The 16,616-nt window shown below is 37.8% G+C and overlaps 1 protein-coding gene across 1 annotated transcript in view; it reads left to right on the forward strand.

Annotated features, from left to right (window-relative positions):
- The window catches only part of SLC38A6 (solute carrier family 38 member 6), a 62,287-nt gene extending 53,911 nt beyond the window's left edge, over positions 1-8,376 (forward strand). Inside the window, exons 13-17 of the mRNA XM_059182256.1 lie at positions 5,678-5,802; positions 6,972-7,116; positions 7,227-7,321; positions 7,506-7,633; positions 7,667-8,376. Of these exons, the coding sequence (XP_059038239.1) occupies positions 5,678-5,802; positions 6,972-7,116; positions 7,227-7,321; positions 7,506-7,586 (446 nt within the window). The 3' untranslated portion in view covers positions 7,587-7,633; positions 7,667-8,376. The remainder of the gene's footprint in view (positions 1-5,677; positions 5,803-6,971; positions 7,117-7,226; positions 7,322-7,505; positions 7,634-7,666) is intronic.
- Positions 8,377-16,616: the final 8,240 nt, after the last annotated feature.

Raw genomic sequence — 16,616 nt, forward strand, 5'->3', positions numbered from 1 at the left:
AGTGCAGTACTGTAGTAGCTTTATGGGCTTTAAAAAAACTGATTTTCTTCCTTTTAATACATGTGGATCAAGTTCAAGATTAATAACTTCAGGGGCGCCTGGATGACTCATTCGTTAAGTGTCTGCTTTCAGCTCAGGTCACAATCCCAGGATCCTGGGATCAAGCCCCGCATGGGGCTGCATGCTCGGCAGGAAGCCTACTTCTCCCTCTCTCTCTGCCGCTCCCTGCTTGTGTTACCTCTCTCGCTGTGTCTCTCTCTGTCAAATAAATAAATAAAATCTTTAAAAAAATGATTAATAATGTCATATGAAAATTTTCTTAAACACCTAAGTAAGCTTAGGGATATTGTTGTCTTTCCACAAGAAAAAAATGTGCAATAATGATTTTATTTTTTAATTTGAGAATTCAATATGTTACACTGCAGTTCAGTTTGGGAGGTAGGGAGAATCAATCATCTTAATTTCAGAAGAACAAGTTAAGAAAGGAAAGGGTTTACACTTGGTTATGGTTATACGCTTAGGTTATGGTCGTATGCCTTCAGACTTGCTTCACACAATTTGACAATGTGCATTCCATGATGCACCATGATCTTTTCCCATAAATTCTGTAAAGGATTTTTTTAAATTCTTACAATAAAAGTAAATTTTTATTTATTTTTGGAAAATTGCCTGCTTGGTATGTGTTTTTTTCCCTGTCCAAGAAGAACCTTAAGAAAAAGTAAAACTTAGAAGTCTAGAACAAGGAAAATGTTGTAGGCTCTTTAATTTGCAAACATATTTAATTTGCAAACAAAGCCCTTATAACAAATTGCACACAGTTTGTCAATTTTTATTACATTTTTCAGCTTCTGAGTGCTTTTATAACAACTCTCCAAGTAAATGGCTGTTGTAGCTCTGGTGATATTTAGCTGTTATGACTGATTAATTTCATGGTTGATACCCTTGTGCCTGTGCTGCAGGTGTTAAACAGCCATGATTACTTCTAATGGCACTTTCCTTCTCTCCCAGAGTTTTTCCAAGTCTGACAAGTTTTTGGACAATGTTTACTTCCACAGCTACCTTTACTAAACCAGCTACCTTTCCTAATCCCATTGGAAAGAGTATGATTTTGAAATCCAACAAATGTGGTACGGAAAACTAGTCTGCTCTAAATAGCTAATGTGACCTTGAACAGGAAGGTCACCTTGTAATCTCTTCATCTCCTAATCTGTGACAGGGATAATTATGTAAAGTTGTATTGAGGAGGAAATGAGTTAAACATGCCTGATATAATATCTGGCACATAGCAGCCTTCCACAAAGAAGAGCTACTACTGGTGGTTACTACTATTATTATCATTAGTATTGTAGTTATTTTATAACTTCAGGTGTTGAGTTTTTCAGACCTTTACTTCTCACTATCTTTAATGGAATTTAAGTTAAATATGGTAAGTCTCCAGTACTGTGTTTAAATATGGTCTTGGAGTTCTCAGCATATGAGAAAATTGTAATTGCTGTGTAGTCCCTTTCTTATTATCTGTGCTATTTTAACGGTAATAAAGGCTATTCATTAATTTAAATCTGCTCTTGCTTTTTATACTCATGTAGATAAGAGGAGTATAGTAAAGCTCTGTGTACACCATCAGGAAAAGCTTTATTTTCAGCATGACTATGGTACCCTGCTGGATAAACTACAAAGAAATTTAAGGCAGATGGTTAAGCTTTTTTGATCATTGCTGATGAAACAGGATTCTTGAACTACATAAGCTCTAGTTTTGGTTGTTGGATTTTTAAACTTTTGCACAGACTTGAGCTCAGTAGTACTTTTCTATGTCAGTAGGATACTGTAGCAGGTTCCTTGTTGGGGCTCAGCAGAAACTTAATATAACAGAATAGCTGTATATTTTTCTAAGGTAAAACTGTCACCTGGCACAAATACTTTTCTATTTAGAGATCTTTGACATTGAGAAAAAAATCCAAAAAATAGACCTCCTCCTCCTCATGGATAAATAGCTTTCTGGAAGAAACCACAAATGGCCTGCCATTCTCCAGGATTCCTGAGGAATAGTTATGTGAATGACCATGAGTTGCTGTACTAAATTGTAAGAAAGCTTAGACTGAAGGGAAAGTAGAGAAAGGATAGCCACTAATACATCTATTGAGCTAAAATTTATTCCGTGAGTGCCCAGGATATTGTATACATTGCTTAATTGAACCCTTAGAGGTTCACATAGGGTGAGTGGTTTGGCTGGCCAGATACCTGCAGCTAATGAATAACGAGCTGCGATTTGAATCCAGTTCTGACCTTTCTCCAGAGTCAGTGCTTTTGTTACCATGTTGCCTCATAGGGAATTACACTGTAGAACCTAGATTTCCTTCATCCCTTCATCATTCTTTCATTTCATAACAAGTTTTGGTTAGTGAGCTTTTGGAAGAACCTGGCTCACTTAAGCTGCAGGCATATCTGTGTATCTTTATCTGCCTACCTACCTGCCTACCTACATACCTACCTGCCTGTCTGTATACCTGCCCACCTGTTGTTACGTGAACACATAGGTAGGTGATAGATAGATTAAAAAGAATGATATAAAAGTAATTCTCCTCCAGAGACACACAAAGATTCAGCTAGGGTGCCTGGGTGGCTCAGTCAGTTAAACGTCTGCTTTCAGCTCAGGTCATGATCTCAGAATCCTGGGAATGAGTTCCACATCAGGCTCCCTGATCAGCAGGCTGCTGAGCAGGGAGCCTGCTTCTCCCTCTTCCTCTGCTGCTCCCCCTGCTTGTGCTCTCTTGCATGCTTGCTCTCTCTCTCTCTCAAATAAATAAATAAATAAATAAATAAATAAATAAAATCTTCAAAAAAAGTTTTATAGGATTCAGATACTGATTTTGCTGTTTACATTAGCTTGTGGGGGGTTAATTATATTTGAGGAGCATCTTTTATGGTATATTTCTATCGAGATAACAGTAGCCATCAGTCTTATGGAAAAAAAATGTTGATTGAACAATTATCAAAAGGGCTAGTAGTCATAAGTTGAGGCCTTCCAACTCATTTCGTAAATGAGCAGCTGAAGCCCAAAGAAGTGAAGTGACCTGTCAGTCACACACTTAGTAGCATGTCTCCTGAATACGAATCCAGTGATCTTTCTGCTACTCTCTGGTAATCTTTATGAACTTCATATGGTTTGACAATGTGTCTTACACAGGACAGCCTCCTGACTTAATGGCATACATAACTTGAAGAGATCACCGTCAGATCCTTACTGAGATTTATAGGGATTTATCTGAATTCAGGGAAGTGTGTTGTACTCTATCCCTTACATATGTTAAGGCTCAGCTAAGAACACAGAATTGACTGTCTCAGACCTGGGAAAGTAGAAAGTGGATATGTAACAGATAGTTTGAATTTATAATAAATCTAGTTCTTCAGGCTTCTGAAGCTGCTTGGGATCCTTTTATCCCGTGTTCCCAGGGCTTGGTTAATATCTCAATTTTGTCAGACTACAGGGGCCTATACGTATCTAGATTAATAATACTGGCTCTTTATGGATGTTAAGGTATTATAAGTTGAGGGAGAAGAAGTGTTCCTCTGGGGAACCAAGCCAATGCCCAAATGTTACATCATAATCAGACCGTTTTAAAAGTCTACAAAATTGTTAAGCAATCTGTGTTAATAGCTCATTTTCATGACTCAGAAAGTGGAAATAAAAGTTTACCGTGTTTTTTCAAAGGCTCACAAATATCTCAGATTTGGAAACAAGAACCCAGCTTTCTCGGCTTTTCTTAATCTCTTAGTCCACTAGTCTCACATCATGAGTTCATTGATATGTTAGACAATTCATTTCTCTCCCATTTTCTTTATCACTGGTCTAGTTCAGTTTCTCCTTACCTCCCAGTGATTATGACAGTATCCTCCTAACTGTTATTTCTGTTTTGGGTATCTTTTTCTTCATGCTTAGTTCAGATCATAATACACCAGTCTTTATAAGTCATTGCATCTCTGTGGCCCACTTCATAGGGTTTACCTATGAAGAGCTCTGCTTCTGGGTCTTAAATGCCTTTTCTGGACATTATCACCCACTACTGTCTGCTCTACAGCACGTCCTGCTTCAGCCTTTGTAGTAGCATTGGGTACTCATTTTCTCAGCTACGTATTCTCTTTGCTACATTAGGGCTTCTGCCTGTGCTCTTCTTGCTCTGAGACAAAATCTCTGTCCCCACACATACATTATCTCATTTACTGCTCTCAATAATCCACAGGTCAAAATATTATTTTCCCCATTTTACAGATGTACTGAGTACCAAGATACTCAGAGAAGTTAAGGTGATAGCAAGTAGAGGAATTTGAACATTAATTTGTGTAGTCCCAGAATTCAGGGCCCTCTGCCTTCCTGCCATTCTCTAAATCATGAAGATTCTCCCCAAGCCTCCTGGGATTGCCTCCTTGCTCATCCCCAAGTCACTGTTACCTTTCCCGATTCAGAATCACCGTAGCTCTTTGTTTAGAATGCCTACTGCCGCTTATGTGTACATCTGTGTTTATCCATTTTCTATTCTATGGGTGTGTCCATCTTATTGTAATGTTATATTTTAGATCCTTGTTTTTTATTTCCTCCAAAACATCTTTTCTGATATCTATTACTCTCAAATTTTAAAAGCACCATTCCATTTTAAGTACAAACTGATCTTTCCCTGCAAGGTAGGATATGGAGTGGTCTTGAGAGTGCTCACTCTTCATGCCCCTTGTCTACCTGGGGGTGCAGAACACATTGTGAAACTGGAGGAACAGCACAGAGGAAAGCACGGTCAGCGTGTACACACTCTCTCCCTGACTACCACACTGGCTCGCCGAGTAAGCCGTTTCCCTACAACTACGTTTTCTTTTCTTTTTTTTGTTAAGATTTTATTTATGTACTTGACAGGCAGAGATCACAAGTAGGCAGAGAGAGAGGTGGAAGCAGGCTCCCTGCTGAGCAGAGAGCCAGATGCTGGGCTTGATCCCAGGACCCTGGGATCACGACCTGAGCTGAAAGCAGAGGCTTTAACCCACTGAGCCACCCAGGTGCCCCTACAACTACATTTTCTTAGGGAAGAGGAATCTACAGATGAAATGTTGGTGGAGCAGCAGCATGCACAGAAATGTAGATTCTAGAAAACATTGCAGTATTGAGGAAAACGTATTGACTTTTGTGCCAAAAAAAAAAAAAAAAAGTGGGGCGTCTAGCTCTGAGAGCTCTTCCCCTTTATGTGGTGTGATCTTGGACAGTCAGTGAATATTTCTTAGCCTAGCTATCTGTCTTATTGTTATCGGAAGGGAACACATCATACACTTTCAGTAATACATGTGAAAGCACCTTACAAGACAAACTTAAATGTTCAAAACCTTCAGATAATGGAAGAGTTCTAAAGAGATATTTATCTCTTTATCTCTAAAGAGATAAATATATGTTCATCGTCATAATTTTAGAGGTCCTACCTATGCTGGTTTCTAGTTTAACTGAAAGAAAAGATTGTAATTTTCAAGAAGATATTTAACTTATGTCTCTGTGTTTCAAATAGGATAGGAGAAAGGCCAGAGATGGATTTGGTACTGGGAATCCAACATTTGTTAAGATCTGTTTGTGCAAGAAAAATAATTTTGCTGAAATTGACGTCTTAGTGGTTTATAATGTGGTCTTTATTATTTTTTTATTTTACAGACAAAGTGGCGTCAGAATTACTGCAAAGTTATAGCACATACTTGCCCCATGATGTTGTTGTCATGACTGTGAAGTTATGCATACTATTTGCTGTGCTTTTGACAGTCCCTCTAATCCACTTCCCTGTAAGTATCCTTAAAGGGCTTGTTGCTTAATGTAGCAGCTCTCTAATATGGCAACACTAATTCTTTGCAGACTAGAGTGTTTGAATCACATCTAGCTCTTGTGTATCTTATTCATTTGTCAAGTAATTGATCAAAGACCTCATACTTGCATATGGCCCCATGAAAGCACAGAAGTAACAGTGAACCACTAAGCTGATTTGTGCTTTTTGAGATTTAGTTTAGATTTACGCTCTCCCACAGCATTGTTTCCAATTTAGAGACTATGGTTCTTCTAAAGTTTCAGGTTTTCCCCCCTCTTTAATTCTGTATTCTGTTTTCAAAAGAATGTGCATGAAGAGGCAAAAGTCAAGTCAGCAAAAATAAGCTCCTTCTGGTTTATTGTAGATTTGTTTTCACATATACATTTTAATTTAATCTTAGTCAAAATATTTTATTTACTCGAGAATTATAATGAAGGGGCAGAACAGATCTTCCTTCTGCATTTAGTTGCCATATGTAAGAATCTTAAGAATTTCTGAGAAAATGGAAACAGAGGCTTTAGGTATGAATGGTGCTGCATGAATGTCTCGAACCCCTAAACACTGAGCTCCCTAATAACTGGGCCCTCGAGATCTTTGGCCCACTACCTGTATGGACTGCTCTGCCAGGCGTGCCTCAGTGGGGGTTGGGGTGGCGAATGAACATTGGTGTGATGCGAGACTGTCGGCTGACCACTTTGGCAATGGGGAGTATGAACTAGTTTTTATATTTATATGCTATAAAACAGATAATATAAAATAAAATAATAAATGGTGTTTCTTTCCCATAGCATGATTTCTTTTTCAAGAACACAAAGTTCTTCTCTGTGTGAATTTAATGAAAATGATTCTCTGAGATTTCATCACATAATGTTGTTGTTGGTCATTTTGAAAAGTATGCAACTTAGAGAAATTGAATATGAACATTTCTTCAAGAATTAAAATATTTTTATGAAGCGCACACAGTTATATTTCTTAGTTCATGTGTCATAAATACTTTATAATAATAGTTTATGTTATATTTTTAAAATCTAAGTGGTGCAGGGAACAAGAATGTCACGATTACTGTACTATACCGGTGTTTCCCTAAGCAAGTATTTTGGCTCTGACACTTTTTCTTTGCTTAAATCTGTTTCTTTTTCTGTTATACAGGCACGGAAAGCTTTAATGATGATATTTTTCTCCAACTTTCCATTCTCATGGATTCGCCATTCTTTGATCACTCTAGCACTCAATATTATCATTGTTTTGCTTGCATTATATGTTCCTGACATTAAGAATGTATTTGGTATAGTTGGTAAGTTTTCTATTTCAAAAAATCCCATGGAACAGACTGGATAATATTGTCATCCAGCCTCACATCTGAATCTGGCAATAACTTATTTTATTTTTTCCTCCTGTTCAAAGGTTCCAGTACATCAACATGTCTGATTTTTGTATTCCCAGGACTATTTTATCTTAAACTTAGCAGAGAGGATTTTCTCTCAAGGAAAAAGCTTGGGGTAGGTTAGCTTTTATTTATTTTTTTTTTTAAGAATTCTATTTTGAGAAATAATTCATCATTTTATAACTGACTACTTTATTTACATTAAGGAAGTTAATATATTTTGAACTGCAATATACTTTATTGGAGAAGGTAGAGGTTTAAAATACTCTTAATTGTTCTTTATCTTTTTATTTCCACAGGCTTTTGTTTTGCTCATCTTTGGAATTTTGGTTGGGAATTTTAGTTTAGCACTAATCATTTTTAATTGGATTAATAAATGAAAGAAATATTTTCCTCTTCTTATGAAGAATAATTTACCTCTGTATGCAAAAAAGGAATAATTCTGCTAAAAAAAAAAAAAAAAAAAGGAATAATTCTGGAAGACCCCTTGGATAAATCCTTTTTATATGGGTAAACATTTTTATAAACATTATTATCAGAAAAGCAGAACAAAGTGGGAATATGTAGGGGAAAGTTGGTTTATAACAGTTTTAATTAAAATAAGAAATACAAAATGTTCTTTAGTATACTAAGTCAATCTTTGGGTTTTTTTTTAAATTAATAGATTTTGTTTTTTAGGGTAGATTGAATGTTTGCAGAACTATTGAACAGAATGTACAGAGTTCTTCTATATCCCCTCGCCACCAGTACACCCATAGTTTCCTCTATTATTGACATCTTGCCTTTCTCTGATACATTTGTTACACTTGAGGAGCCAATATTGATGCAGTATTATTAACTAAAGTACATAGCTTACCTTAGAGTTCACTATTGATGCAGATATCAGCAATCACTGATCTCTTGAGTGACTTCATAGAAACTATGAGCCTTTCGCTGTGAGCCTTTTCTAGAGTGTCATATAGTTGGAATTATTTATTATCTAACCTTTCAGGCTGGCTTCTTTCTCTTAACAAAATGCAGTTAAGTTTCCTCCATGCATTTTCATATAACTCGTTTCTTTTTATCATTGGAAAATACTCCATTTTATAGATGTGCCAGTTTGTTTTCTCATTCACCTGTTGAAGGACCTCTTGGTTGCTTTCAAAGTTCTGAATAAAGCTGCTATCAATATGTGTGTGCAGGTTTTTGCGTGAATGTAAATTTCAGCTCATTTGGGTCAGTACCAAAGAGCACAATGCTGCATCAAATGGTAAGAATATGTTTAGTCTTATAAGAAACTGCCAAACTGCCTTCCAAACTGCCTGTAATATATTACATTCCTGACAGCAATGAATGAAAGTTCCTGTTCCATATCCTCGCCCGCATTTGGTGTTGTCAGTGGTTTGGAATTTTGCCATTCTAATGGCTGTATAGTTGTATCTCATTGTTGTTTCAATTTGCATTTCCCTAATGACATATGATGTTGGGAGTCTTTTCATATGCTTATTTGCCATCTGTATATTTTCTTTGGTGAGGTTCAGTTCTTTCATCCATTTTTTAAATTGGATTGTTTTCTCATTATTGAGTTTTATGCATTCTTTGTGTATTTCAGATACCAGTCCTTTAGCAGATAATGTGTTTTGCAAAGACTATCTCCCAGTCTGCGGGTTGTCTTTTCCATTCTCTCAACAGTGTTTATGGCAGAGCAGAAGTTTTTAATGTTATTAAATATACTGGGTCAGTCTTTCATTTGTTTGTTTGTTTTTTAAGAAATCAGCATATTGAGCTTATATACAAAATTGAATGTTAGCTGTGCGTAATGTTGTCAGCATTAATCACTAATAACAAAACTGTGGGATTATATCATTTGGTATTTTGCCCTGCTTCCAAATCTTCTCTAAGAAACTTTTGTGATTTTCCTCTTGTTCATTGTGAGATAGAGCTGTGATGATTGGCTGTGGATTTGGAACTTCTCTGAGCTTTCTCATTCGTCACGAAAACATGTGACTTTCTACTTGGCAAACAGAGACAGATAGTGATGATTTATATCATATTTTCTGTGGAGGTTATAAATCATTGTTTCCCATTGATGTGGCCTTTTTTTCTGGTTGGAAACCAGAAGCTAGATCTCTCCTCCCCGTGAGTGTTCTATGTAAAGGGCACCTTGTTAGCAGCCTACCAAAGCCAGGGTGTATCAGTAAAAATGTAATTCTACCCCTGTGTACATGTAAAGTAGGGAATTGCATGCAAAGTACAATTTGCATGTATGGAAATACCCACTTTTGCAGGTGCCCCCTTGCTTCCCACTGAGGAAATGAGCTGAAAAATTGACAACTGACCTTCTCTTTTGAGTTAAGATAATTCTTTGGCAACTTGGGATCAGCGTAATATAATGGGAAAAGTCCAGGTTTGGGGGGTTACAAAGACTTAGATTCAAATCTCAATGAGTTTTGGCAAAGTACTTAACCTCTCTAAGCCTCCACTTTCACATATGTATTAAATAGAGTTAATACCAATTATACAGGATTGTGTTGAGAAGATTAAATGACCTTGTATAAATTAGGTGCAGACCAAGACAGGCTCTTTTAAGAGAGCCTCATCTGGACCAGTAAAACAAATTTGCTTTCAATCAGCGATGTGGAATTTCTTCATCTTCCATCTTGCAGAGCTAATATGTTTAGAATCTTGCTCCAGCCTTCATCCACAGGGGAACTGGCCCCACGTGCACTCTTTGTAGTGTTTCCCCACAGTTCTGCCCCCACTGTACTCTTTTACTAATATCTTCCTGAAACTGGACACTTAGCCTGGTCCCAGGAGCTTAGCCAGGCGTGGCTTACCATGTGGCTTCAGGTCAGCCAGAGCCCATCAATCTGATAAGCTAATTCTTGTACCCTCTTTTTCTTTATGAAATTATAGATCCCAATACAAATAAGTGTTCAGCTGCTTACATAAATCTAATTCCAGTAATACCAAAATAACCCTAAATCTGCAACAGATGCAAGGATGCCCCCTGGGGCAAATGTTAAGTGTGATGACAGCTGGGCATCAGTTAATACATTTGTCACCTGCTCATGGGGTAGGATCATGAGAGGTTTGGCAAAGGGACAAGTAACCTATTGAACACCCTGCGTAAAACTTAGTTAATATCAAGAGAAATTGTTTGTGGAAGAGTTTTTTTATTATTATTATTTCACTTTAATATTCTGCCTTATCTAGTTGCCTATTTGGAGTCACAGCTCCCCAAGAGTTTGGAGGAAACTAATAAGATGGCAGGTAAGAGCAGTGCCCCCTTCACCAGGATTACCAAAAAACCTTGTTTAAGTACTCCGCTGCATTTTTCCTGGGAAATATAGGCCCTTGCATTATGGGCTTAATGTTCATAATTTATTAGGTAAGAACTATTTAAAATAAAACTAAGTAAAGCACAAAATATATACTTTTCTAACACTTGGAGACTTGTTTGCTAAATTAAAAGACGAAGTGCTGAGAATATAAATTACTTTCATATGTTGAGGGTGAATGTTTAAATTGTACCTTTTTTTAACAGAATGTTTACTCATGAGCTTAGCATTTAAATGGTTAAAACAAGCCTTTGAAGTTAACACTCCATTAAGATGAATGGGGGTAATTCACACCTCTGTTGGTGCTGTATTATTTCAGTCTGGCTGCGGAGAAAACAAGACAGGAGTAGGTTGATTTACTGTGTGAAGGGCCCTTTAAACACCCAAGGTCTGGAAATTGTGTGTGTGTGTGTGTGTTTCCTTTCCATCTAGAAGCAGAATTGAAATGCCGCACAATCTAGGTATAGAGCTGCAGTCTAGAAACTACCATAGATTCCTCCCTGTGGCAATTCCTAATAGGCATTTGGCGGGTAGCAAGTTACCAGATCAGCCCAAACTCTCCGGCTTTATTTGCTCCTCTGTTTCTTCTACCATGACACCTTTCAAATACAAGTTTAGTATCCTGGTAAATTCACCAGTGGAAAAGCAGAAGCTTACCATCCATTTTCAGATAAACTTTACACATGCCTTTGAATGGATTACGAGCTAATCATTGGCCTTCATGTGCTTCTAGAACTAACTTTTTCACTTTTGTAAAATCTCATGTTCTGTATTTGCCTACATATACGGCATCCACCTTTAAGAACAGTTTGGGGGGTGATCTCTGAAGTGAACAGAGATCAGTTGGGAAAGATTCATTCCTTTTCCGCATGACCTTTGCACTGGTACTATTTTGTATTTGAAATGTGTATTCCCCCCATTTCCTGGAAGTGCTATAGGCATTTGACCCTGAAATGATTCATTTTTGGAGCCTAAGAATAAGGTTCTGTGAGCACAAATGAAATGGTAAGCATTACATGAGATGTTAATGAATTTGAAAGATCTCTTTTGAAGATAAATGGATTTTTCTCTTCTCCATTCCTGTCCTTTGTATTTGCAGGATCAGGTTACTAGATAATCTGTGGGTAGCGGGGTGTGGAGTTTCTAGTTTCTAGTGCTGACATTGCCAGTACCGTATGGAGAGATGAGGAGTAGATGCGAGAAACAAAAGAACTCAAAACAATTTATTTTAACCTGATTTTCTTCTTGGCATGTTGACAGTACTCCGTGGCTATATTAGAATTAGCCCTAATGAAAAAAAGACCTTGTTTCCTGCCAATAACTCTGCCTAGATTTTGGGTGTCATAATTTTTGGTCTTAGAACTTCTCAGAATCTTTTACAGTACTGAGAAAAAATTTTTTAATTAAACACACCATTTATTCATTTTTCTACCATTATCCTCCTATAGTCGTCTCACAATGAAGAGGGGGGAAAATAGGAAAACAAAATTTTGGTGAAGGATAAGTACAGATATTATAGATGTGGTTTCCTTGTTGCAGTCAGAATTCTTTCTGTTTCTCACTCTTCGCGAACAGTCTGATCTGTGTTCTTATGGTCCTCATGATCCACTGTCCTAGCTTGTGAAGCTGTCAATCAAGGTGAGCAATTTTGAGAAGCAGGAAGACTCATCTTGGCTGATGGCCAGATGGACAGGTGGAAGTGAAAGGTCTGTTTGCCTGTGGGACAAAGGAAAGGAGTGGAGAGGGAAATTGAGTTGTCAGGGGGGCAAAAAAAGATGATTAAAAGACATGGTTATATGGAATGGTATAAGGGAAAAAAGACTTGCAGAAAATTGTTTCTCATTTGTTTAAATGTATATGTGTTTTATCTTTTATCAGTTAGTGGACTGATGCACAACACAAGCAAAGGGACTGGCTAATTTACTGAACAAATGTTTATTGAGCACACAGTATGCACTAGAGTTGTACCTAGTCCTAAAGTTGTGAGGTTAAATAGGACACCTGAATTTCTTACCTGAAAAAACCTCAGATAAAACTTGGAATTTTCTCATTGAACCTTTTTCAGATGGACTTGATGAATGAGACTGCTTAACTCAAAGGAAAAAAAAATCCATATTTTCATATATTTACCTACAGGTAGACTCTTTTTTTTTTTTTTTTAATGATTCTGGAGTCATATTTACCTGTGTCCAAATCCCAGCTCTATCTCTTTTTGTCCAATTTTGGACAAGTCTTCTGAATTTTGTGAATTCTCTAAAGGCCTTCATGTTTGAAGACTAAGTTTTCTCTCAGCCAGGGGAAATGCACCTTGTTTCTTCAAGTTAGTTGACATGATGTTTGGGGAAAGCTTCAGTATGCTTGAATTGAGCATTGACTTGAATATAGGTGGTTTTATTTGTTCCTAAAATCACATATCTCTTCTCCCTTCTCTGCTTCAGTAGTCCGATGAGAAAATAATATTCTAGAAATATCTGATCAATGCAGTTTATTTTCATGACTGATGTATTCTTCCCCAGAAAAATAATTTTTATAGTTTTGTAATAATGTCAATAATGTCACCGTAATCTGATTTTACCTCAGCTTTTTCACAATGTTAGGACGCTTCAGCCTCATAAACTATGTGGTCAGTAAAAGCTCCAGCTCTCTTTTAAGTGAACTGCCAGATTTCTAGGTCTTGTACTTGATTTTAATTTTTTTAAGTATGAAGGAATATATCATATATATGTGTGTATGTGTATATACACACATATGTGTGTATATACACATACACACATATATATACACACATTTATATACATATACTTACTCATACACACCTGTTATCTATCCATATATGTTAAATTTGTCTAAACTTAAGCTCATCCTTCAAGCAGTTGAGATCTTTTTGGAGTTTTGATTCTAGTGCATCATCATTCCCTGCTTTTTAAATTTTTTTTAAAGATTTTATTTATTTATTTGACATACAGAGATCACAAGTAGGCAGAGAGACAGAGAGAGAGGAGGAAGCAGGCTTCCTGCTGAGCAGAGAGCCCAATGTGCGGCTCGATCCCAGGACCCTAGGATCATGACCTGAGCCAAAGGCAGAGCCTTTAACCCACTGAACCACCCAGGTGCCCCAGAATGGACAATATTTTTTAAGATTTTATTTATTTATTTGACAGACAGAGATTACAAGTAGACAGAGAGGCAGGCAGAGAGAGAGAAGGGGAAGCAGGCTCCCCGCTGAGCAGAGAGCCCAATGTGCGGCTCGATCCCAGGACCCTAGGATCATGACCTGAGCCAAAGGCAGAGCCTTTAACCCACTGAACCACCCAGGTGCCCCAATTCCTGCTTTTTGACATCCTTCATGATCCTGACGTTTCTTCATCCCATTCACAAAGATGCTCAGTGAGACAAGACCAGCTGTAGAGCCTGCAGCCCCCCACTAGAGATGTTTCTTCCATGTTATTAATCTCTTCTTTGGGTAAAGTTATCGTCCTGTATTCCTGTATTGTCATCTAATCTGCATTTCTTCAGTCCTTCTGGAAGTGACTCCCAAGGCAGTAGTTGTCCTGGGATATTTCTGCCTAGGTGCTGCACAGTTACTAAACTCAACATGTTCTAATCTTTTCTTCCAACTTGTTTTCTTGCTTCCATTCCCACCACCTGCAGTTCGTTTTCACACTGCGGCCAAAGTAGTTGTTTAAAAATGTAAACCAGGTCATGTCATTGCTCTGCTTAATTTCCTCCAAGGGCCTCCATCTCATGGAGAATGGAATCTGTGTCATGGCCCACAAGGCTCTGCTTGGTCTACGCCTTCTCTCTCTGACCTGTCTCATATCTTTGACTCTTCTCTAGCTGTTCTTTGCCTTGAACACACCCAGCTTGTTCCCACAGGCTTACTGTTTTTCCGAGTTAGAACTTTCTCTTCAGTGAGATTTGCAGGCCCAGCTCCTCCTCATTCAAGCATCAGCCCAGTGTCACTGGCCCAGCAAGGTCTTCCCTGACCATTTGGCTTAGACGAGTAGCCCCCAGCGCACAGTCGTGCTTTCTAGCACAGCCCATTGCTGGCAGGCTCGCCTGTTGTTGGGGCCCACTGGACTACAGGTTTGTTAAGAACTGGGACTTGTCTTTCTCGTCACTATATCCTTAGAGCTTAGAATGGTACCTGGTACTTGGCAGTGACTTAGTAAGTATTTGTTGAGTGATTGCATAAATCCAATGGACCATATATCTCTTTTCATTCATTACCTCCAGTCTGTTGCACATCAGTTCTTCCCTGGAAATGTCTCCTATATTTGCTTTTATCCTATCCCCAACCTCCCAGTCTTCTGCCAGTCCTGGCACCTTTGCCTTCATCCCTTTTTGCCTGATTATTACAGCTGTTCTCAGCCTATGCTGCTCTTTAGAATCACTTGGGAAGCGTTAAAAAATGAGAACATTCAGGTTCCACCTCAAACCAATGAAATCAGAATCTCTGCCTGAAACTCGGGCCCCAATACATATTTTTAAATCTTCCCAGACGATTGTAATGGGCACCCACTGGATGGCTGCATCAGTCTTCTAACAGCTGTCCTTTAGTTCATTTTGTCTGTTGTGTTCATTGATCTCCTTGGAATTCAGCTTTCATCAAGAGCCTACTGTGGCTCCCCACTGCCTGCCACATCAATCCCACCTTCCCCTGTGTCATCTACTAAATTGTATTTCATTCTTTTCTCTCTTACCTACAGTCTGTGATACACTGAAACCATCTCACCAACACTTGATTTGCCTTTCATTACCCTGCCCTCTCCTCTTCTTCTTCCTTCCCCACACTGACTTCTACTTACACACCTGGCCTGTCCTTACTCCTCTCCTCTGCCTACCCAAGCACTTCCCATTTCTCAGGGCCTGGCTCAAATTCCATCTTGTAAATACTTCATTCTCCATTTCACCTTATCTCTTATTTTTTAGATAACTCTTTTGGTGTGTGTCATTATTACCTTATAATATATTTCTTATTTTTTTATAAATTGCTTTGTGTTACATTTTTTTATTGATAAAATTTAAATGTAATTGGTACAAATTCAGAAGTTACAAAATTCCCTCCTTCAGTATCTGCCCCAAGCATCCAGTTTTCCTCCTTGAAAGCAACTGCTCTTACAGCTTTCTGTATCTTTGCAAAATATATTCTAAGCTGAGCTAACTATCTGTTTATATAACACACACACACACACACACACACACACACAACATTGGCAAACTTGCAGTCCTCTGCATCTTGACTTCTTTTTACTTAGAGATATTTAAAGATATGTATAGATACATAATTTCAGTTGTAAAAAAAAAAAAAAAAAGCAGGAAATCTGTCCTCTTAATAAACCTTTAAATGTACAATACTGTTGTTAATTATAATCACATTATTATGCATACAGTAGATCTATAGAACTTTTTTTATCTTGCAGGACTGAAACTCTATATCCATTGAACAAAAACTCATTTTCCCCTCCTCCCAGCCCTGGCAACCATCATTTTACTTTCTGTGTATATGAGTATTTCTGCTTTAGTGGAATCATGCAGTATTTGTCCTTTTGTAACTGGCTGTTTCACTGCTTTAGTGGAATCATGCAGTATTTGTCCTTTTGTAACTGGCTGTTTCACTTAGCATAATGTCTTCAAGTTTCATCCATGTTGTAGCATATGGTAGGTTTTCCTTTTTAAGGCTATATAATACTCCATTGTACAGATATACCACAATTTCTTTGTCCATTTATCTGGCTGTGGCCATTTAGACTGTTTCCACCTCTTAGCTCTTGTGGATAATGCTGTAATATACATGGTAGTATGAATACCTCATTCAGTTATTTTGGATAAATACACAGAAGTGGAATTTTTGGATCATATGGTAAATTCTGTTTTTAATTTTTTGAGGAGCCTCCATATGGTTTTCCACCGTGGCTGCACCATTTTACATTCCCACCAACACTGCACAAGGTCCCAGTTTCTCCACATTCTCACTAGCATTTGTTATTTTCTGATTTTTTTTATAGTGACCATCATAACAGATGTGAGGTGATACCTCATTATGGTGTCGATTTGCATTTCCTTAACAGGGACATTGAACATCTTTTC

The sequence above is a fragment of the Mustela lutreola genome, chromosome 7 (genome assembly GCF_030435805.1).
Source record: "Mustela lutreola isolate mMusLut2 chromosome 7, mMusLut2.pri, whole genome shotgun sequence".
Lineage (NCBI taxonomy): Eukaryota > Metazoa > Chordata > Mammalia > Carnivora > Mustelidae > Mustela > Mustela lutreola.